At 39.9% G+C, this 23,237-nt stretch overlaps 1 protein-coding gene across 3 annotated transcripts; it reads right to left on the bottom strand.

The window, feature by feature from the left end:
- Positions 1-98: 98 nt before the first annotated feature.
- On the bottom strand, positions 99-17,506 carry Plk4 (polo like kinase 4). Of its 3 annotated transcripts, none has more exons than XM_075950774.1 (16): positions 17,262-17,506; positions 16,518-16,613; positions 15,751-15,846; positions 15,475-15,589; positions 13,541-14,453; positions 12,503-12,603; positions 9,735-10,096; positions 7,514-7,618; positions 7,122-7,224; positions 6,425-6,574; positions 5,825-5,958; positions 5,653-5,744; positions 4,941-5,085; positions 4,313-4,441; positions 2,483-2,589; positions 99-680 (listed from the first exon to the last, which is right to left on the bottom strand). In XM_075950774.1, exons 1-16 carry the CDS (start codon positions 17,289-17,291, stop codon positions 578-580), a joined length of 2,781 nt encoding a protein of 926 aa, XP_075806889.1. In that variant the 5' UTR covers positions 17,292-17,506; the 3' UTR covers positions 99-577. The 3 variants fall into 3 exon arrangements, with proteins under 3 accessions (XP_075806889.1, XP_075806890.1, XP_075806887.1); XM_075950775.1 differs by lacking the exon at positions 17,262-17,506 and adding an exon at positions 17,149-17,174 and having other exon boundaries at positions 464-680; XM_075950772.1 differs by lacking the exon at positions 17,262-17,506 and adding an exon at positions 16,751-16,808 and having other exon boundaries at positions 464-680.
- Positions 17,507-23,237: the final 5,731 nt, after the last annotated feature.

Here is a 23,237-nt window from a genome sequence, read left to right as displayed (position 1 = left end):
GTCTCAAAAAATAAATATGGGGGAGGGGTTCTTAAACAGCAAACAAAATTTAAGAATGATCAACCTATTTTAAAACAAGTATTTAACCAAATAAAAAGTAAACTTACCAATGTGTTTATTTTATAAAATGTATTTGCAGAAATATTTAATCACACACAAGCGCTACAAAAATAAATATAAAATATACATGTTTAGATACTGCTTATATATACATTATTTACATCTTCAAAACTACAGGCTGTTTTGTCCATGATTCTCACTGCCTTACTAGTACAGAAACAACAAAAACAAACACAGCACACAAAGTTTAGTGCAGTACAAACATGAGCACACAAAGTCTGAGTGAGGGATTATGTACTTGGAGAAAAATCAGATGTCCTAGTTTATTTCATCACCACTGTATTTGGTAATGAAATTTTTATTCTATTTTGTTTTCTTAGCATATTTTTTATGATACAGATTATAATTCTGTTTAATAGAAAGGCTTTCTGAAGTCATAGTAAACTAAAAAAAACTCACTTTACTTGAAAGCCAAACAAAGTCATTTATTAAATACAGACATCTGAAAGGACTTTAGTTAGTGAACACTAGGAGTTGGACTAGAAAACATAAGAAGGATGGACGAAAGACACTGTAATTTCTGTTTGATGTATTCTGGCAATTTTTCATTTTCTCCATACCTAAATGAAGCAGAAAAACAAACAAACAACTTCAATCCATAGACCTTAAGAGAATACTCAAAAGCACATTTCTCTCATTTAAAGACAAGAGGTAAGAAAACAATACACTTACTAGAATTCCAAAAATCAACTGAAGTGTATGCAATTTGTTTCTTTCAAAAACAGAACACTTGTTTTGTTTCATAGGTGTATATACTCAGTACAAGCATAGTACTTTTTTAAATAAATATTTTTGATCTGTGATTAGTTGAATATTCAGAGATAGCACTTATATATTGTGAGGACTAGTGGCTTGCCTTCAAAAATGATTGTTAGTACTGGGTGGTACAGTTCAGTTACAGGGCTTGCAAAGCATTCACAAGGCCCAAGGTTCAATACCTACCTTAAACAACAACAAGTCTTAAAACGTTTTCAAAAGTTGGGATACAACTTTTTTTTTTAAAAAAAAAAAAAAAAAAGATTGCCTGCATATATGCCTGCAGGCCAGAAGAGGTTGCTGGGAATTGAACTCAGGACCTCTGGAAGAACAGGCAGTGCTCTTAACTGCTGAGTCGCCTTTCCAGCCTGTGATATAACTTTTTTTTTTTACTTTGGTTTTTCTTTTTTTAAAGTTTCTTCATATTTTTTTTATTTTATTTATTTATTTATTTATTTATTTATTTATTTATTTATTAAGGATTTCTGCCCCCCCCTCATCCGCCTCCCATTTCCCTCCCCCTCCCCCGATCAAGTCACCCTCCCTCATCTGCTCGAAGAGTAATCTGGGTTCCCTGACCTGTGGGAAGCCCAAGGACCGCCCACCTCTATCCAGGTCTCCAAAGGTGAGCATCCAAACTGCCTGGGTTCCCCCAAAGCCAGTGATATAACTTTTATTTGGAAAAAACAACCAAGTTTATTTAGTTAATTTAGGCTTCTTTGAAACGGGTCTCATATAACCCAGGTTGGTTGCTATGTAGCCAAGGATGGTCTCTAACTCCTGCTGATTGATGGTCTGTGCACCGCCACCACATCCAGCCTGAGGTCAATGTTAGATGTCTATCTCAATCACTTTGAGACAAGGTTTCTCACAGAAACTGAGGCTTACTTATTTGACTAGATTGGGTGGCTTGTGAGCCAAAAATCAGCTTGTCCCCAGGGTGCATACTGCCTTACCTTTTTCTTTTTTTTCTTTTCTTTCTTAAAGATTTATTTATTTATTATGTATACAACATTCTGCCTCGATGTATGCCCGCACGCCAGAGGAGGGCGCCAGATCTCAGTACAGATGGTTCTGAACCACCATGTGGTTGCTGGGAATTGAACTCAGGACCTCTGGAAGAGCAGCCAGTGCTCTTAACCTCTGAGCCATCTTCTCCAGCCCCTGCCTTACCTTTTTCATGGGTGGCTGGGGCTCTGAATTAAAGTCCTGCTTGCAAAGCAAGTACTTTAGCAACTGAGCCATCTCTCCAGCCCTCCATGTCCTTTGTGTTTGGTTTTTGAAACAGAGTCTCACTGTGTAGCATCTGGCTAGTCTGGAAGTCTTTATGTAGATGTGGCTGGTTTTAAGCTCTGTCGCCTAGGTGCTAGAATTAAAGGTATGCACTACCACACCTGGCCCCTCCATGTTCTTTTAAGTAAATAATCTATATATACATTGATAGGGTTATTCAATGAAATTCAAAGAAATCCTACCACTTAAGTTGATTATGAATACTGTAAATAAAAACTGCCGAAACACTAAGCTTATCAAGCCACTTATTTCAAAGTATAGAGAAAGGAAAATGAGCAAGCACTGAATCCCACCCAGCGCTGTAAAAACTTACCTAGTTGTCTGACCATCTGGTGATGTGTAACTGATGGAAGATACTCCTGCTTGGACCACTAGCTGTGACCCATCATTAAACTGAACCCACACAGCTCCGCTAGTTAGCTAGAAAAGCAAGAAGACATAAAAAATGACTATGCAGAAGACATAGAAAATAACTATACAGAAGACACAACTTTTTTGTTTGTTTTTTTTTGGCAGGGGTAGGGTAGGGTTGGTGGTTTTGAGACAGGGTTTTTCTCTATAGCTCTGGCTGTCCTGGAACTCACTCTGTAGACCAGGCTGGTATAGAGAGATCTGCCTGCCTCTACCTCTCAAGTGCTGGGATTAAAGGCATATGCCATCATTGCCCAGCACAAGTTGCAGTTTTTAAGGGCTAGCTTAAAATGTGTTCTATAAAGTTTTGTTTTATTCATTCAGTGTTTTAGATTCCCGCATCCCACCCGACCCCACCCCTTTTAAAATAGTTTCAGTATTAGCACTAGCTGGCCGTGAACTCATAGAGATCTACCTGCTTCTGCCTTAAGAGTTCTAGGATTAAAGGCACACATCATACTTAGTTATTTTATTTTCATGCCTATGGGTGTTTTTCCTTTATGTTATGTGTCCATGCAGCTCGCTCACAGAACCTGAAAGAGGTCAGAAGAGGGCATCAGATCCCCTAGAACTGGAGTTACAGTCAGATGTGAGCTGCCATGTAGAATAAAACTTTATTCAGCAAGTGCTCTTGATCATGGGGCCGTCTCTCTAGCTCCACAGTTCATTTTTAAGGCAGGGTCTCACTCACTACATAGCCCAGACTGGCATTGAGTTCACTCTTGCTTCTACTTCCTAAATACCAGGATTCTAGGCATGTGCGAATACACCCAGACCCAACACAGCGTATAAAACAACTGTCTCCAATAACCGCAAATTTGAGTTTCTAATTATTTTAAGCACTGAAAATACTATTTTCCTTTTTTCTCTTCAGATCATTCTTCTAGTGGCTAAGGCACCACAGTATTAAAATGACTCAATAAATTTGGTTTCTCACAAATAGCCACTGGGTTATTTATGTAGTTGTTTTTTCCATATAGCCATTTTCCCAAGATAGGACTGAATGACAAAAGCTCTCTTAGCTACTGAAAGTTTTCTACTACAAATGGAAAGGCATGTGGTCTAGGTGAAAACAGATGGCCACCTGACCAAAATAGCCCTGTATTCACATCAGACTACAGTTACACACACTGCAGGACTATGCTTATCAATCCATCATTATAAAAAACTGTAATTTTACTGTCTTTAAAAGGCAAACTAGCCTAAGTTTTACCAGATTACGTTAGGGAACAAACTAGACAATGTGAGAAACACTGGACCACACAGTAGGTGGTACTCAACAAATGTCAACAAACCCCATGAAGTACTAGAGTCAATTTTTACTTAATTGTTAAGTAAAAATACATATGCCATACTCCAAAATTTCCAAACTTCAAACCTTCTGATAACATATACAATGTAATATACACTGACATAGTCTTGCAAATTTCAATTCAATGTTGATTTCATTTCTGCAATTTCAAATATCCTAGACATTCACTGCTCTGCACAACCCCTTATCATGACATCATTTACACTGCAGGCAACCTGATATCAATATCAGAAGCTTCTGATATATACCAATTTTAAAAAAGCCAAACTTTTAGGAATATATCCAATAAAAAAATATACTTAAAAAATTCCTGGAAAAGAGAAGTTGTTAAAATAATTTATATTATTGGGTAATAATTTAATCAATGAAAAAGTCAAGAGGTCTACAGTGAGGAAATCATCTTTCTCAGAAACATCTTACCTGTGTAGCCCAACCAACATTTTTCACAAAAACCGATTTCAAAAGCTGCGCTGATTTAGGAAGACTGGAAGAAGAGAAACTTGATCCTGTGGAGGTGGCTGTGTGGCCGAGTTCTTCAGCGGCAGCAGTCTACAAACAGTAAGGGAGAGGAGGAGCGTGTACATTTGTATAGTCTTTACTGGTATGGCAGTTCACTGGGGAAATCTAATTACTCATTTTTTTTTTTTTTTGGATTTTTCGAGACAGGGTTTCTCCATAGCTTTTGGTTCCTGTCCTGGAACTAGCTCTTGTAGACCAGGCTGGCCTCGAACTCACAGAGATCCGCCTGCCTCTGCCTCCCGAGTGCTGGGATTAAAGGCGTGCGCCACTACTGCCTGGCTAATTACTCATTTGTGAGCATGAGCCATAAAGCAGCTGATAGCACATGCAAGGACCTTTGGCTAATTCAAGCAGGCATATTGCAAAATAGCTCAGTGAGGCCCAGTTAGTAGGTGATGATGTATTTTTCTGGGTGGTGCTGGGATCTAACCTATGGACACATGTTAAGCATATATTCTACACCTGAGCTGTACCCACAACCCACACCTTCACTTTATATAAGGGCTGCACGTGATACATGTTTACTTACAGAAGGGTTGAGTACTGGTGCCTGTGCGGGAAATGTCGCACTGTTCATGTTCAATCTGCTGGGTAATGCTTGCTCTCCCTTTGAGTAGCTTGGGTCCACAGGAGGTGGTGATAAGGCTTTAGGTGAACTAGTATTACCAGGTTTTCTGAAGGAAAGAGAAAGGTACTGCTATAGTTACCTAAAGCTTTTCAATATACAGAGAACTAAACATTTATTTAGCTGTGTGTATGTGTTTGACACAGGGTCCCATTATGTAGAGCAGGCTGGCCTTGAATTCAGAGATCCACTTGTCTCTGCCACTCCAGTGTTGAAATTAAAGGTGTATGTCACCACACCTGGCTAGTTAAATTTTTAAATTTCAATTTTATTTACTATGAATGTCTGTGTAAATTGTATGGGAATATAGGCGCATATATGCTCCAGAGTGTGTATGTCTGGAGATTAAAGAATGACCACTGGAGTAAATCCTTGCCTTCAGTTTTATATGGGTTCCAGGGAGCTTGTATTTCAAGCACTTTACCCAGTGAGCCATCTCACTGGTCCTTGTAGCTGTTTTGAGGTACAGTGGCCTCCAATTCTTCCAGCCTCTACTTCTTAGGTGCCAGGACTATGGAGTGTGTCACCATGCTGCAACTCTAAACATCATCTATAATGAAATGTCCCAATTGCATCTTAAACATTTTAGCCATAGTTAGGAATTTTAAGCTTTTACCTTCCTACAATTATTGGGAAGAACGAAGAGCTCCTGCTTCTCTTTTCCTCTTCTGAGATTACAGATTCTAGTGCCAAGCAGACACGATGACCCTATTACAGAGAAGATTGCCTCGTCAGTAGTTCATGGCTTTAACATGTGATTGTTAATTGGATGAAAAACAAGTACATACCTCATTAGCATGGTCCATATATATTTTCATTTCCTCTTTCAAGCTGGTAATTTCACTTTCACATTTTAAAGTATAAGATTTGCCAGTTTTTTCAATCACATGAATTAAATCTTCTGTTTTGTGTATTTTGGCTCCTGAAAATTAAGCAGAAAACCATTCTTTTTTCAGTTCTTTTACTGTTCCTATATTGAATTATTATCCTAGTACATAAAGGTGGTCAGAAAAGTTATTCACATCATTTATTGATCATTTGTAAAATGGCACTCCACGTATCCAGCAAAGGTAAGGCACCACTTTCTCTCTTTAGCATGTGTCTGACCTTAGTGCACAAAGGCATAGCACTCATACAAAATAGCAGGGATAGCTGGAATCATGTGCTGGGATGTGCACCTCGGAACCCTTCATGGAGAGAGACAGAGAATGCTCAGAGACTGTTAAACCCATCCATTTGGGTTTCAAGGAAGATATGGATAATGCTTTTCATGCAGTTTATGTTATGAACTGATGCAAGCTAAGCAGCCAAGAGGACTATATCTCATACATTACAGATGAACTGCTGGATGTACAACCATAAATCTGGATCACAAGTATTATACTCACCGTCATAAAACCAAACCTCGAAATCAGCACCAGGAGAATTCTCCATCAAAATACATTTAGCATATCTTGTAAAATAAGTGATTTTGGGAGTTTTAGATCTCACGAGCTGAATAAATCTAGAAGCATACTGATATTTTCGCCAGTATTTTTCTGAAGAAGAAAAACACACATAATATTACAGAAGAAAGAATTGACTAAACATACAGTTATATCTACATTCAGATTTCTGGTAAGGTTAGACAGCTTTCTTGTTTTTGAAAACAAGATGTGTTTATTTAGTAGTTATTCCTCCAAATCATAGCTTCTAGGAACTTACTTATGCAGGAGGTAGCCAGTTACCAACAATTCAACTATACTATATATACAATCTCTCTCTCTCTCTCTCTCTCTCTCTCTCTCAAAACTAGATACTTCAAGCTGTAATTTTTGATGACTCCAGATAGAGCAATAACTAAACACAGTTCTGATGTTACTAATGCTGCAGAGCTAGTTTTCACTTACGGGGTTTGTGGCAGTATAACAAACGGACAGCAGACACTGAGTGGTTAAGGTACACCAAACTGTCCCAGACACAAAGTACAAGAATATGACCAGCAGTCAGACTGAAGCCAACGTAGTTACAATTTACAACTATACATACAAAATTTATGTGCATATAAATCTATTATCTCAATCCATGTCCTGAAAATGTACATACCCGGCAAATTGTCAAAGCTGTACCTACTGATGTTGTCAGTAGGCAAAGGTGGTCTATCAGCAAGAGGAAAGCCTCGTCCATCATTTGGGTAATAAACAGTGATCTGATTAAAAAATAAATAAAACTTCTAATTGTATGCTATTAAGTATTATCCTTTGTTACCAAAAATAAAGTTCTGTTAAGCATTAATTTAGAAAAACATTAAAATAGTTTCTAAAAGTAATAAAGTATTCTAATCTAAAATTTTAATTTTATTACTAGTTACAGTTATTTTTATTTTTCAGTTTGTGAATTCCAAAGATACAGATTAAATACCATATTGTAAAAAGACCTCAGTGCCAAATGTTTAATGCCACACCTAAAACTGCAAGTGAATAAAATCAGTTCGCTACCTTAGCCCCGTCACTAGAGATCTGAAGAACCTCTTTCACGTGTCCTTCAGATGTGCACTCTTTCAGAAGTTCCACACACACTTCCTCTGAATCAAGGATGCTCACCTAGGGAAACAGAAAAATCAATAAATTGTTTTTTAAGAACACTTCTGGCACATAATATTTAAGAGGGAAAAGTACTCAACCATAGCAGAACCATAAAATCCAACAGCTGCTTCACTTTCGCAGTCTACAACAGCGATGTAGTTGGGTACAGCTGTGAGCCAGAAGGTATAAAGGTGAGAATGTGTAATCAAGTGTGAAATGCTAACCAATGAGCAAAAGGCAAACAGAAGGTAGGGTGGGGAACAAGGACCCTGAAGACAATGGGGAGCCAAACAAAGGCAAGACAGGATGATGTGGGAAGCAAAGAACAAAGAGGATCAAGATGGAATCACATATACTCAGTGACTTCTCAACACAGAAATGCATATTGCTTTAATTGTTGTTGTTTTTTTTTTAAATTGTATTTTCTATATAACCTTTGATTTCAAATGAAATGCAGAACATCACCAACTGTAGGTGCAAATAAAGTGTTTAATGTAGCATGGAGCCAGTATTATTTTCACAGAACTGTCTTTTAAATATAAGTAATTTAGGGGCTGGAGAGGTGGTTCAGTGGTTAAGAACAAGTTCTGCATTTGTTCTTGCAGAGGACCTTGGTTCATTTCCCAGAATCCATACATACCATACCAATTACAACCATACATACAAAATTTATGTGCATATCTAACTGTAACTTCAAAGCCAAGGAATTAATGCCCCTTTTTTGGCTTCCCTGGACACTAGGCAAGCATGCAGTGCCATACATACATGTAGGCAAGACACTCACAAACACAAAAATCGAAATAAATTTAAAAAATCAGTAAGTTCAAAGTTCCAAACTTATCAGAATCAATTAGCCATTGTCAGAAGCTAGAGGGTAGTAGGCAGGGTGGTGTATACACCTAGAGGGTAGTAGGCAGGGTGGTGTATACACCTAGAGGGTAGTAGGCAGGGTGGTGTATACACCTAGAGGGTAGTAGACAGGGTGGTGTATACACCTAGAGGGTAGTAGACAGGGTGGTGTATACACCTAGAGGGTAGTAGACAGGGTGGTGTATACACCTAGAGGGTAGTAGACAGGGTGGTGTATACACCTAGAGGGTAGTAGACAGGGTGGTGTATACACCTAGAGGGTAGTGGGCAGGGTGGTGTATACACCTAGAGGGTAGTGGGCAGGGTGGTGTATACACCTAGAGGGTAGTAGGCAGGGTGGTGTATACACCTAGAGGGTAGTGGGCAGGGTGGTGTATACACCTAGAGGGTAGTAGGCAGGGTGGTGTATACACCTAGAGGGTAGTAGACAGGATGGTGTATACACCTAGAGGGTAGTAGGCAGGATGGTGTATACACCTAGAGGGTAGTGGACAGGGTGGTGTATACACCTAGAGGGTAGTAGGCAGGGTGGTGTATAAGAGGGTAGTAGGCAGGGTGGTGTATACACCTAGAGGGTAGTAGGCAGGGTGGTGTATACACCTAGAGGGTAGTGGGCAGGGTGGTGTATACACCTAGAGGGTAGTGGACAGGGTGGTGTATACACCTAGAGGGTAGTAGACAGGATGGTGTATACACCTAGAGGGTAGTGGGCAGGGTGGTGTATACACCTAGAGGGTAGTAGACAGGATGGTGTATACACCTAGAGGGTAGTAGACAGGATGGTGTATACACCTAGAGGGTAGTAGGCAGGATGGTGTATACACCTAGAGGGTAGTAGGCAGGGTGGTGTATACACCTAGAGGGTAGTAGGCAGGATGGTGTATACACCTAGAGGGTAGTAGGCAGGATGGTGTATACACCTAGAGGGTAGTAGGCAGGGTGGTGTATACACCTAGAGGGTAGTAGGCAGGGTGGTAGTATACGCCTGTACTCGTAGTGTTCATGAGATGGAGGCAGAATATCCAAAGCCAGCCTGGATTACCTACTGGAAACTCTTAAATAAACACAAAAAAACCCCCAAATATTAGCTATCGAAACTAGAGGGAAACAAAGGCATTTTTGCATGGATACTCAATTTTTTCTTGAATGTTAAGTTTATATATCTCAAATTCCAAAGATATCATAGGAACTAAAAAGATCACACTTAAGAATTGTATTCTAAGGAAAATGTCAAATAGTAACTTAGAAAAAATAATTGACATACCACAGCCTTTTTTGTTTTTTGTCTGATTGGTTTTAATCTGTGAGCAATCAACGGAGATGTAATGCTTCGTAAGGTCGGTTTCTGGTGACCCAATGTTGATTCCATACTTGTATTCTTGCTTTGTTCAGAACGAGTATGTAAGAGCAGCTCTTGTTGCATGATCTCAGGTTTACTACGATACGCAGTCATGTACTTCGTGGTACTCGGCTGCTTCACAGGATGAACATTAGCAGAAGTATCAGCATTCTTGCTGGCTCTCGTATCAGTCCAAGCATTTCTTAACATGTCCCGTGAATCTGGATAGCCCTGGAAATCTCTGTTTGGGCCAACGGTGTTGTGCTCATTAGTTTCTCCTAAATGAGCTAAAATATACATTAAAAAATCAGTTTAGTAAAATGTAGCACAATGTAATTATAAGAGCATAGCAGGGAGGATGGTCTTTCTATGTAGCTCTGAATATCCTGGAACTCAACAGATGGGCTTGCCTTGGCCTCCCGGGTTTAAAGGATTAAAGGCATGTTGTACCACACCCTGACTCTAAATAGCATCTTTTAACAATATAAAAAAGTCAATTATAAACATTTGTGTATTATAGGTTTCTTTAATCAGTAAGTTGTAGTTGTTCTTTGCCAAACGTGGAACTGTGTACTGAAATGATAGCCATGCTATTTATAACTTTATTATGTATCTTAAATATATGAAATTTCTTTTTAAAAAAGAAGCTACTAAGAAAATGAGCTCTTAATAAAGTCAAAAAGTAGTTAAAGGAACATTTAAGTCAGATTGAAAACTTTTAGTATTCTTATGGCTATGAAAATGTACTAATATGAAATCAATTTTTCTTTCTTCCTTGGTTTTTTGAGACAGGGTTTCTCTGTGTAGTGCTGGCTGTCCTTGAACTCAGAGATCCGCCTGCCTCTGCTTCCTCAGTGCTGGGATTAAAGGTGAGCGCAACCAATGCTTGGGAAATCAAATTTTGAATCAAAGCAAAGCCAAGTCAATGTTCATCAGAAGGGGTTCTGATAAAAATAAGCAAATTCTTTTAATATAAAGATTGTTTATCACATCTCTACTTAGAAAATGTGCAATTAAAAGCAAAACATTGACCCCTTTCAGTATCCCTATTTGCACCTATTGCAGTCTTCCTGAATTCTACACCATATTTCATGTGGTATCTTGTTGATGCATGTGTCTGTGGCCCCTGTGTGTACATATGTGCTATGTACACGCAGTGCTCAGCTACCAGACCTCCTGGAACTGGAGTGTCTGTAAGGAACCTGTGTGGATACTGGGAACCAAACCTGGGTCTTCAAGGAACAACAGCAAGTGTTCTTAACCATTGAGCCATCTCTCCAGGCCAGAGTTCCCATTTTTAAAAGGGCCTTAAATAAATAATTTAATTATATAAAACTCTCTGTGGTAAATTTTAATTATTTTACTTTTTTTTTGAGACAGGGTCTCACTTATGTAGCCTAGCTGGTCTTGAAGTCATGGTCCCTATACCTCAGTCTTCCAAGTGGTGTAATAAAAGGCATGGGCCACCATGTCCTGATGCTATTTTTTTTTTTTTTATTTTTCGAGACAGGGTTTCTCTGTGGCTTTGGAGCCTGTCCTGGAACTAGCTCTTGTAGACCAGGCTGGTCTCGAACTCACAGAGATCCGCCTGCCTCTGCCTCCCAAGTGCTGGGATTAAAGGGGTGCGCCACCACCGCCCGGCGCTGATGCTATTTTTTTTTTTTTAAAGCCTTAAAATCAGTTATATAAAACTCTAGTTCTTCAGGATAAACTCTCAGAATTTTCATAATTTTATCTTAAATGATTGTAAAGCTTCTTGTCCTCACATTCTCATTATAAGGGAAAATATTTTCTATCAAGTAAAATACTTTAAAATTGAAGCACAACTACTATATATTTATATAAGGTTTATTTTTCCATCTCAGAAAAGTCCATATTACCAAGCAAAAATAACCTGTAAATAAGTATAAGAATGCAAAACTAAGTCCAGGGCAGTTTTGTAGTTTAAAAAACATACAAACAACTAGTAAGCACATATGGTCAGATTAATTCCCTTTTAGTCTTCTGAAAATCCTATTTCTTGGCAGGGCATAACAAGTCTGCCTCATGAGAGCTATTATCTCACACTCCACCAGGGTGAAAGACGATCTCCTCCAGATGCTGCCTTTTAATTCTCTCTTCCCACCACTATTTTCCACCCACCTTCTGTGAGTGCTGTTCATTAATGAGACACTTAATCTCCAGTCTTAATAATGACCCAGGGATAGCTGCTTAAATGTTTAAGGTTTTAGCTGTGTATTTCAATATGAGGAACTATTGGAAAACTAAAATTCTCACATCAGCTTCTCACAAGTAAAGTCAGGCATCCTCTGATTACTTCATGGGCATCGATAACAGCAGTTTTTGACACAGGTTTCACCAGAATAGGCTTAAAGGTCCAGCCTGAGCCAGGACTACTTGAGAATCCTTGTTCTACTTAATCACAGATCAGTAGTGCAAACTGAGTTGTGTACACTTTGCCCATGTATAAATAGCTTTCTTCTTAATATTTGTAATGAATACTTAACAAATCAATCATATACCATGAATATTAAGAACAGATAGGTTAAATATTCAAAAATGTTAAGTGTTTATTACTAGAATACATTTTATTGAAATTTATTGGAACTGTTTTCTTAGATATAAGAAAACTGCAATGTTTAGCAGGTTCAAGGCCATTAAATTTTGATTAAATACTTTTATTAAAAACTCACCATTCATTTGCAGATTCCCAAACCACTGCTGTACCATTTCCATCTGAGGCGTCTGGTCTGCAAATGGAAAAGGAGTATTTCCTAGGCAATGATGATTGGAACTAAAGAGGGGAAAAAAGAAATCTCATAAACCAATTATCGGGGAAAGAGGGACTGGGGACAGAACCTGGGGCTACATACATACACACTAACTATGTGTTCTATGATAGCAGAATTCCTACACACTAAACATTTTAAAGCAGAAACCTAGAAGAGGGTTGGATACCCGAATCTTGATAATAACTGTAGAAAACAGTATTTGTATAATCATCTCTAAAATTCCTAAGCCAAAACGTCATGGCACTATAATGGCCCACTGTATCTGCTAATCTTCTATAAGTTTATATTTCAAATAATAAAAAATTACACGCAAAAACCCACTGAGGCACAAAAATTAGTCAGTACCACAGCTCCTCCTCACTAAGCCTCAGCAACTATTAATCTTATACATGCAGCAACTATTAATCTTATAGGGAACAAACCTGCTCAATAAATAGTATGTTGTGCTAGAGATCTGCTGTAAATAACATACCTAAAAATTTAAATATATTTATGAACATATAGTGTTTTTTTGCAGTGCTGAGGACTGACATGAAGGCACTATGCATGTTCTCCCACTGAGCTATATATAATAAGCTTATATGCACTTAAGAGACCTTAACCAACATTAATAACACAAAAGACTTTGTTTTGAAAAAAAAAAAACTAGAACTTGCTGCCACATAGACTGGATTCAGCTGCATGAACCTTCTGCCTGTGTCTCCCAAATTGTAGGACATGTGCCACTATGCCTGGCTCAAGATTATGATTCTAATTCTATCTCCCCACTTTGTTTAGATACAGCTTTCTGTGCTTATACAGTTTTTATCAAAATGCTTTTGACAGAATTATCCTTACAGTGCTTGGTCATTATTATGTCTTACAAAAGATCTACAAGTATTGGCTGTTTTGTCTTTAAGAAAATTTAAAAAACTGATTCTGCTGTTTGTGGGGAAATACCTCTCTTCATTTTCATCCAGGGATCTTCTGGGCTTTGAAAGCATTTCTACTGAATGACATCGTTCTAGTGAGTGTGTTTTTGCTCGAGATGGATTAGAAGTGCTGGATCTATCAGAAGAATGAGCTCTGCGAAGGTATCGAGAATGTGGCCTTTCTTCTGCATCTTCGATTACTCTTCCCCGTCCCCTATCACTAGTTTCTTGGTCTGGGTTTCCCCACTGCATACAAAAATTGCTTCCATCTCCTGAAGAAAAGTCACTTAAATTCTTATTTTTTGGAAATACAGTAATTTTATTTGGAAGTGACTGACCAATCAAAACTCTTCTTCTGTCAAGTAAACTACCATTCAAACTGGTACTGGAAGAAGCTGTCATTGTGGAAATCGTGGCATGCCCACTATCCATTGAATCCTCTACAGTCCCCAAGTCTTTACTTTTTGTTGAAGGATTTCGTGACATAAAAGGATGGTCCAACACAGAAGACAGACTTAACCGATCTGCAGGATTTCTACGAAGTAACTGGTGGATGAGGTCCTGGGCCTCTCGTGACAAAAAGGCTGGCATTTCATAATCTGCTAATACTACTTTATTCAATGTGTTCTTGACTGTATCAGTGTCGAAAGGTGGTCTTCCAATAAGTAATGTATAAAACATACAGCCCAGTGACCAAATGTCGGATTCCAGTCCATGTGCACTTCGAGTTGCAATCTCTGGTGAAATGTAATTAGGAGTTCCACACAGTGTGTAGTGCTTTTCATGTGGCATTTTCAACTGCGTTGCTAGTCCAAAGTCAGCAATCTTTATGTTCATATTACGTGTAAGTAAGATGTTAGAGAGTGTGAGGTCCCGGTGTAATATGCCATGAGAATGAAGATACAACATTCCTGTGATGATCTGGTGCATGAAGTGCCTAGCTGTGAAGACGGAAAAAAAAGACAATTCAAAAGTTCTGGAAAATCCAATGTTTAGAATACATGAAAAAACCCTAGTACGCATGCCAGAGTATTACATTAAAATCCTAGTTATAGTTTCTTATTTGATTATCCTTTCCCTTTAAGGTACACCTTTAATTTTCCAACATGAATTTTTTAGTTATACACACTGCACACATACGAATATATCAGTGGAAAACAGAACCCAGGGCATGCATGCTGAATAAACAGGCTACCACTGAATTACAGCCCTAGCCTTATTACTCACACATTTCACAGGTTCTTTCCATCTTTGTCTTAAATTTTGTTGGTGGGACAGAGGTGTATCTCTGGTTGCATGTAAGTTTTTAAGTTTAATTCAGGCTAATATAATCTTTTCTTTATAATGTCTTAATAAATCCTTAATAAAAAATTACATAGCAGTCTCAAAAAACACAGATGCACACTCATACACACAGCTAAAGAAATAAAATAAATAAGAAAGAGAAATGGTTGAGGCTGAAAAGACTGCTTAGTGGTTAAGAGCCCTGGCTGATCTTCAGAGAACCTGGACACCCACATGGTGGCTCACAATCAAGTTCCAGAGACAGAATATCATCTTCTGCACTCCTTGGGCACCAGGCATACATGTTCACAGATGTACATACAGAAAAAAACCCATATGTGTAAAATAAAAAAATTATAAATATTATCTTTGGTGGGATGTAAGTTTATATATTTAAATATATAAAAAGTAAACTGAGTGCAGCGGCACACAACCTCAATCCCAGTGGGTGGGAGGCAGAGACAGGGGTCTCCCTGCTACTTCAAGATCAGTCTGCTCTATATATTGAGTTCCAGGACAGCAAGAGCTACATAATAGACCTTGTCTCAAAAACATAAAACTTTTTTTTACTAAATATTAGAAAATAGCACATTTTTCAAAACACCTTCAAAAGTCAAGTGTTTACCAAACAAAAAGAAAAAAAGAGAAAAACTACCCCATCCCAAAGAAGACACCTACCTTCACTTTCTGAGAAAGGTTTCATCCGGTTCTTTAGATACCTGTTCATTTCTCCATTATGGCACATCTCTAACACCAGATATACGTAATTGTTATCTTCAAAGTAATTGTAAAGCTGAAACAGAAGAGGGCGCAGTCAATGACACAAACACCCAGCTCTCCTAACTGCTTCCATACACCTGTATCTTACCTCCAAAACATTTCCCAACTGCTTCCATACACCTGTATCTTACCTCCAAAACATTTCCCAAGTGCTTCCATACACCTGTATCTTACCTCCAAAACAGAAGGGTGTTTCAACTGGCAATGTATTTTCACCTCATTTTGGACTCTCTGAACCATTCCAGCTTTGTACATGGCTTTCTTGTCGATCTAAACATAAGAGGCCAGATTTATTTGATGATAATGATCCTTTGGTTTGAACCCAGGGCCTTGTGCACACAACAGAAAAGTACTCTATCACCAAGCTTATATCCCTAAGCTCAGATGAAATCTAAAATTGTTGTCTTTTTATATATCTTTAAAGTCAACTTACTCTTATCTATTTTCCACCCTTGCACCTACTGAATGTACCTATTGAAAGAATTTGCAGCATGTCCAATACATTTCTGTTATTAACAGAGGTTGGCTTTGGACTTCTGATCTTCCTTTTTCCACCTCCTCAGAGCTGGGATTATAGGCATGCACCACCATGCTCGACAATAATGGTAGTTTAGATTACTATAGCCACACACAAGCGAAATATATAAATAAATTGTCTGGACGTCTTCCCATCACCTTAAGTATTCACAATAACAAAATGTATAGAACCTTCAGGTAAGCAATGTTAAGGGTCTCTTAGATGTCCTTAAGTTCAGCTGCTGAACTTAGTAACACTGTCTTTTGGTTAGGTAATGTATTCTACACACACACACACACACACACACACACACTAGGGTGGTAGTGTGCACAGGCTCTCGTTGATAATGACTGTGACATTTTAAATAGCATGCCTTCCTAGAACCTTGCAAAATACTGGAGAAGGCTCACTAACACATTCTTACCATTTTGATTGCAACTTCCAAACCGGTGTGAATGGACTCAGCTCTGTAGACTCCAGCAAATGATCCTTTACCAAGTAGATTTCCAACCTTAAAGTCCTTTTTAAAAAAAAAAATTAAAGATTAGATGTGTTTGACTCGCAGAACTAGAAAGTGAGAAAGTTGGGTAGGAACTGGAATAAATCTGGCAAAAAGGGCAGAGAGGAAAGAGGACAAGGTTCAAGCAGCCATCAGACCTCGATGATGCAGGTGCCTGGGGTGGCAGGCATCTTGTCGCTCCGCGGGACTTGCTGAGCTCCAGCCGGAAAGGAGACTGAGCCCTCTAATGAGCTGGTTAGCTCGGCTCCCTCCTCCCGTCCACCCGGCTCCCGCCGCCGCTCCCGCCACGGTAACCGCCATCCCCGGGGAGGGGCAGGCGGAGCAGCTCCCCAAGCGCATCTTTGGAGGCGGGAGTGTGGCCCCGACGCCTAGGGATGGGGACCGGGCGGGGCCCACAGCGGGTGACACACCTGCCGGGTATCACGCCCCACGGGAGCGGGGAGAGGGCGAAGAGGCTCCGAGGGGCGGGCCGCTCCGCCAGCCTCTCCGCCACAGCACCCGCCCGCCTCCGTTCGCCCGCGGGGCCCCAGCTCACCTAAGCGGGCCCCAGAGCCCCGGGGAGCGCCTGCGCCAGCCCGCCCCGCTCCACCCGCGTCTGGACCGAGCCTCACCCCGACCTTCCGTCGGCTCCCCGTCGGCCCGCCTCACCTCGATCCGCTCCCCGATGCACGCCGCCATGTTCCCGGGCCGCGGGCGCCCCGGCCTCGGCCGTCTCGCAGTCCCTCCGAGGCAGCGCTCCGAGCAGCCAGCGGGTCTTGGCGCCCATCAGGCTGTCCTTCCTATGCCGCCGCCGCTGACGACGCCGCCGACGCCACCGAAAGGTACCCCCGGTACCTCCGGAGGCCTGGGCGGCGCCTCGCTGCTCCCATTTTGAAAAATTCCCGCCGGTGTCTGAGCGAGCCAGTTTGGTGGTGACGTCAGCAAGCTCGCCGCTTCTGAGAGGGCGAGAGCGACGCGCATGCGCATCTTCCGGGCCTCCGCGCTCTAGGCCGGAAGTGGGTAATGGTTTGAGGGAAAGCGGTCAGTGTGAGACTGACCAGAACGCCGACTTAGCTGTGTGCGTTTGGAGCTGGTAGTTTGTGTCTTTACCTGAAGGACGAGTCTGTTTCAGACTCAGGGGCGTAGTGCAATAGTAGAGGATCTTCCTAGCACGCTCCGGGCCTTGGCTCTCCCTAGCAAATCTTAAAAGTGTTTATACTTAATTTAGAGAGAGCTAGCTGGAAAAAAAGTCCAGCCGGGCAGTCGTGGCGCACACGTTTAATCCCAGCACTCGGGGGACAGAGGCAGGTGGATCTCTGTGAGTTCGAAACCAGGCTGGTCTACAGAGCAAGTTCCAGGACAGCCAGAGCTGTTACACAGAGAAATTCGAAAAACCAGAAAAGTCCATTGCTTTTCCTTAGAACACCCTCCATGTACCCCGTTGTGGTAATGTGTGTGGTGATTTAAGAAAATGACCTGCACAGGCAGAAGTGCCATCTCTGCTTTAAAGTAAAATACGGTCTGGGGATGAAGTTGAGTGGTAAATGCTATTTAGCACTCACAAGTCCCTGGGTTCCAGTTCCTCCTCTCCCAGCACCCCGACCCCCAATATTAAAAGCTGGGCATAGCAACTCATTCCCGAAAAAACAGCACCTACGGTAGGAGTGTTGCCGAGTTTGAGGCCAGCCCTGGAGTCTTTAATATGTTCCAGGCTAACCTGGGCTACTTGTCTCTTTTACAAAAATTTATTCTGAGCTGTATGTGAGTGACTTAGACTAGGGAATCAACACGTTTCCTTGAAAATTGTTCTGGAGGAAAGAGTAGGTGCAAGGATCTTTACAAGCAGAAAAAGAGGTAATTACAAATCAGTGTTAGTTTCCAGGCAGGGGTTTGCTTTTTTTAACCTAATTGTCCCGGGACGCTGTCAGATGTAAAAAGATTTTCTGAAGGCCCCACGTAGTGTGTTATTTCTCAGTCTGCCTGTTTTACCTCCTTTAAATAGAAATCCCGATAGTGTTGGTCAAGCGGGTGTAGATGCTATCCTCAAATGTCGGTGACTCCGGGAAAGTAGTGGGGCAGGGAAAAGATTCATTTGGACAGTCAGCAGACCAAAATGGCAGCTCTTTGGTTGCTAACAAAGATCATCTTAGGGGGCCCAGGGTCTCAAAGGGCCTGTAGTTAGGGAGGGCCTCATTCAGGGCCTTTTTGTCTTTGCTTGTAATATCTTTGAGATAATCACACATTTTAGATGAACACAGTGTTACCCTGCAAGCTAAGCATTATTTCACAAGTACTTGGCCGGCATTTTTCAGTTACTGTGAAAATCTGTTGGACTGGAGATTTGGTGCTGTGATTGAGAACTTACTGCTCTTGGTGAGGACAGCATTTGGTTATCAGCACTCATGACTATCAGCTCCCCTCCTAACTCCAGGTCCAGGGTCTCTGATGCCATCTTCTGGCTTCTGTGGGCATCACACTCATGTACACCAATCCTTAGTCACATACACTTTACAAGAATAAAATTTAAAACCAAAAATCTCATTATGTGCTGGACATTCTCAGAGTTGCTTGAAAACAAAGATAAACATGCCAGAATGCCTGCTATTTGAAGCTTGCATTTTTGTGTGATAAGAGATTATATATATATATATATATATATATATATATGTGTGTGTGTGTGTGTGTGTGTGTGTGTGACTACCCATCAAACAAAAAAAAAACCACCCGTGGGATTTAATGGCTTCAGCCTTACTTTAAGGAATATTTACATTTATAGAAGTATTCTCTAATTTTCGACATGATTTAATGCCCTAGAATTTTAATTTCAAGCACATGAGCATATAGAATTTCTTTTGTAATGTCTTACTAGGCAATTAAAATTTTTTTGACATAGGGTCTTGGTATATACCTCAGACTGGCCTTAAACTCCAGATCATCTTTCAAGTGTATGCCACCATGTCTGGCTTCATAGGTGAATTGGACTGCTCTCTAAATTCTGATTTTGGTATTCCTTTGGTATTCCTCGGCTTTACTTTGTAGCCTACCATTTTTGTAAATATTCCACGTGCATTTAAACTTTGGGTCCATTAAAAAGTCCACGCCTATTGCTATAAATCCAGTCCACCTGGCCACTTTTGTTGTTTTATTTATTGCCTCCATCATCTCTGTTCCTGTGGGCTTCACCTTCACTGGCAGTTGTTTCCTATGTTCTGAGACTGTTGTGTCAGAGCTGTTACATTTCTGGTGAATTATCTGTAATCAAAGCAGCCCCTGTTTACATTCTAAATGATTCATTTATCCTATTCATGTAGAGGGCACACAATATTTACATCAACACATTCAGTAGGCATTTTCTTGCCATAACTTTTTCTCTTTTATCTTCTTTTGGGTCTTTTGGAAAGCCAGAAATAGTCTTCAAACTGGCAAATGTATGACACCTTTTAGTTGATGGTCTTAGGTTTTTGTTTACTTGGATACACGGTCTCTGTAACCCTGACCATCCTGGTTCTGGGTATGTAGACCAGGATGGTCTTGGACTTGCAGTGAACCCCCTCCATCTGCTTCCCTAGTGCTGAGGTAGCCAAAATAAGTACCCCATGGCTCCTAGATTCTATTTTTATTTTGTGTGATTTTAGTTAAGTTATCTCCTACTCTTCATGTCATTCTTGCCATCTCCCATCTAAGGAAACCATTTCAGGTTCAGCCTGCTCTACCGGCAGTGAGCAAACAAGTGGTCAGAAGAATCACTGCCAAGTGCTGGCATGTTGACACCATGCTGCCTGTGACACTTCTGGGCTGTGTGAGCATCGCGAATCATTTATGCAAAGGGGGAAAGACACACGCATAATCTGACAGTCCCTTGTCTCTAAACTCTTCTCTTTCCTCTTATATTACATGAGCAGCTTAACTGAGTAAACACCTATAATTCATCCATTTAAGATTTTAGAATATGTGTGTTTCATTAGGAAGCTTACAGTACATGGTATAAATGGTTTTTTTGAGATTGAGGACAGACCTTTTAATTTTTTAAGGCTTTCTGACCCCTCCCCCCGAAGATTAATAGTGCATTCATTTTTATCAGTCAGTCACAGCAATTATTTTTTGTTCCTGGAACTGACTTTGTAGGTCAGACTGGCCTTGAGCTCACAGATCCTCCTTCCCCTGCCTCCCAAGTACTAGGATTAAAGATGTACACCACCACTTCATCTTATTTTTTGCTCCAGATCCACATGCTTCTACTTGCATTTTACTGAGACATCTCCCGAGCCCCAGGAGCAGCAGTTCCTTTTATTATTCTTGTATCATGTGTGTCTGTGTATGTGCGTGTGTGCACGTGCATGTCATACTCAGGACAACGTTGTATAGCTGGTATTGCCCCTTCCATCACGGGATCTAGGCAACAGACTCAGATCCTCAGCAAGCGTTTATTGGTTGAACCACCTTGACAGCTCCAGGAGCATCAAGTCATAAACAGAGGACACAAACCTCTGTTCTTCTCAACCTACTAAGAACTTCCAAAGCTTTCTTTCTTCTCAACTTACTGAGAACTTCCAAAGCTTTCCTTCCATCGGCACATCTAACATTCACAAACTACCATATAAGGTTTCAGAATTAAGTGTCTGAGTTTGCAGATCTTGACAGGTTACTCAAAAACTTTGATTGCCATGCAGATTTCTTTAAAATAATTTGGTGACCTGTCCTCAGTGTTTCATGCAATGCAATGATAGAGTTCAACACTTGAATGTTAAACCTCTGGTGTGCAAAACTTATGGTTCAAGGAGCAGGTAGACTATATATTTATTATTATTACATGACTTCTTGACGATGTGGACTGACATACAAAGATGAACTGCATTTATTATCAATTATTTGTTTACTAGTATGAAGATGCAATGCACATACATAGGAAATGTTTTATATGCTTTGATCATTCCATATGCAAACATTTTGTGGATATATTTGTGAACCAAAGTCATATTCCAAAATGGTATTTGTAGAATATTATCAGTAACATTGAAAGCCATTCTTATGTCTGTTCATTGAAGGTAATGGTCTATTATGTCAAAAATGGTATTTGTAGAAATATTATCAGTAACATTGAAAGCCATTCTTATGTCTGTTCATTGAAGGTAATGGTCTATTATGTCAAACTTATTTTTATAGACATGTCACATTTGATTAAAATTTTCTGCATTGCAAACAGAATTGATAAATCAAATGTACAGTTCTAAAAGGAAGGAAACTAAGAATAGTTACTAAGAACAAAACTCAAAGGTTATTTTACAGGAATGACTGGAGTAGAGTCACTTTGTACATAGTTATAAAGGCTGTGAGATGACTGGAATACCATTTACCAGAACTGAATAATTTAGGATAGCTTCCTTTAGAATGTGATGCTGAGTAACAGTGGCTTCTTTCTACCACATCTAATAGGTGACCACTTCATGTTAAGATGCTCCTTCCAAGAAACTAAGTCACAAAAGTTTATTTTAGGGAAAAATGTAACTGTAAAGCTTCTTTTATCTAGTTTTTCATTTTAAATTCCTTCTTAACATGTACATTCTAAGCAGGCTGTCATGATTTTTTAAAAGTATTTTTACTTAATTTCTCAGAGGGAACAAACTTAGGAAACTAAAAATAATAATGCGTAGAAAGATATTCAGTGCTTTTGTATCAGAAACCATCAAAGGTGTCTGCTCTGTGACTTGAGGACCCTTGTTATTTTGTCATATTTCACAGACAATACTCACAGACTAACTTTAAATTACCTAACACCTAAAAGATGGAGAATCTATTCAATGCCACTATTAAAACTGGAGATTGTTAAAATTGGAGATGTTGAATACGGAAATGTATAGTTTTGTTTATTTCATATGAATTAAGAGCCCCAAATCCTAAAGGTAAGACTCAGAATTACAAAGGAAAAAAAGGGCTGATTGTGGTGGCACACACCTGTAATCCTAGCACTGGAGGCTGAGGCATGAGAATCACAAGTTGGAGGCCAGCCTGAACTACATATCTAGTTCTAGTCTCAAAAATAAGGGGAGGGAAACTCCTAAACCTGTCTAAATTGTTAACTTAAACATCAGAGTGATCAAGATTTCAAGATCATGAAAGAGGAATTAAAGGAAAATCAAGATTCTTTTTTTTCCGAGACAGGGTTTCTCTGTTTAACAGTCCCAGATGCCTGGAACTAGCTCTTGTAGACCAGGCTGGCCTTGAACTCATGGAGATCCGCCTGCCTCTGCCTCCTAAGTGCTGGGATTAAAGGCATGCACCTGGCGAATATCAAGATTTTAAAAGAGTAATACATTTGAAAACACTGGCCATATAAATGACATTTTACATATCATGGATTGTGAATGTGTTATTTATATACTATAATACAATCTAAGACATGTTGTATCTCACTTCCTTTATAGGATAATACATTTTAGGGTCTCAATAAGTTTCCTTAATCATTCTGTGACTTGGGTGATAATGCTTCACACTCCAAGCATGGGCCATGTTATTTTCATTACTATGGATCTGACTGCATCATAACATCAGATGGTCATGACTTAGTTACTATCTCCGACTCCTTGATTTGAAAGCTCCCGTTTTCAATATATTTTGATGAATATGTCGTTTCTGTTACTATTTACC

Source organism: Microtus pennsylvanicus, chromosome 16 (assembly GCF_037038515.1).
Source record: "Microtus pennsylvanicus isolate mMicPen1 chromosome 16, mMicPen1.hap1, whole genome shotgun sequence".
NCBI lineage: Eukaryota > Metazoa > Chordata > Mammalia > Rodentia > Cricetidae > Microtus > Microtus pennsylvanicus.
Note: the sequence above shows the minus strand (reverse complement) of the source record. Positions and strands in the feature narration are given on the sequence as shown.

Bases quoted from the DNA above. Each gene is read 5' to 3' on its own strand.
- Plk4 (XM_075950772.1), bottom strand. From the start codon at position 16,783: ATGCCTGCCACCCCAGGCACCTGCATCATCGAG. The intron at 5,959-6,424 runs GTGAGTATAATA...CTTAATTTTCAG, and splicing joins CGAGGTTTGGTTTTATGACG to GAGCCAAAATACACAAAACA. The intron at 5,745-5,824 runs GTATGTACTTGT...TCTCTGTAATAG, and splicing joins ATATGGACCATGCTAATGAG to GGTCATCGTGTCTGCTTGGC.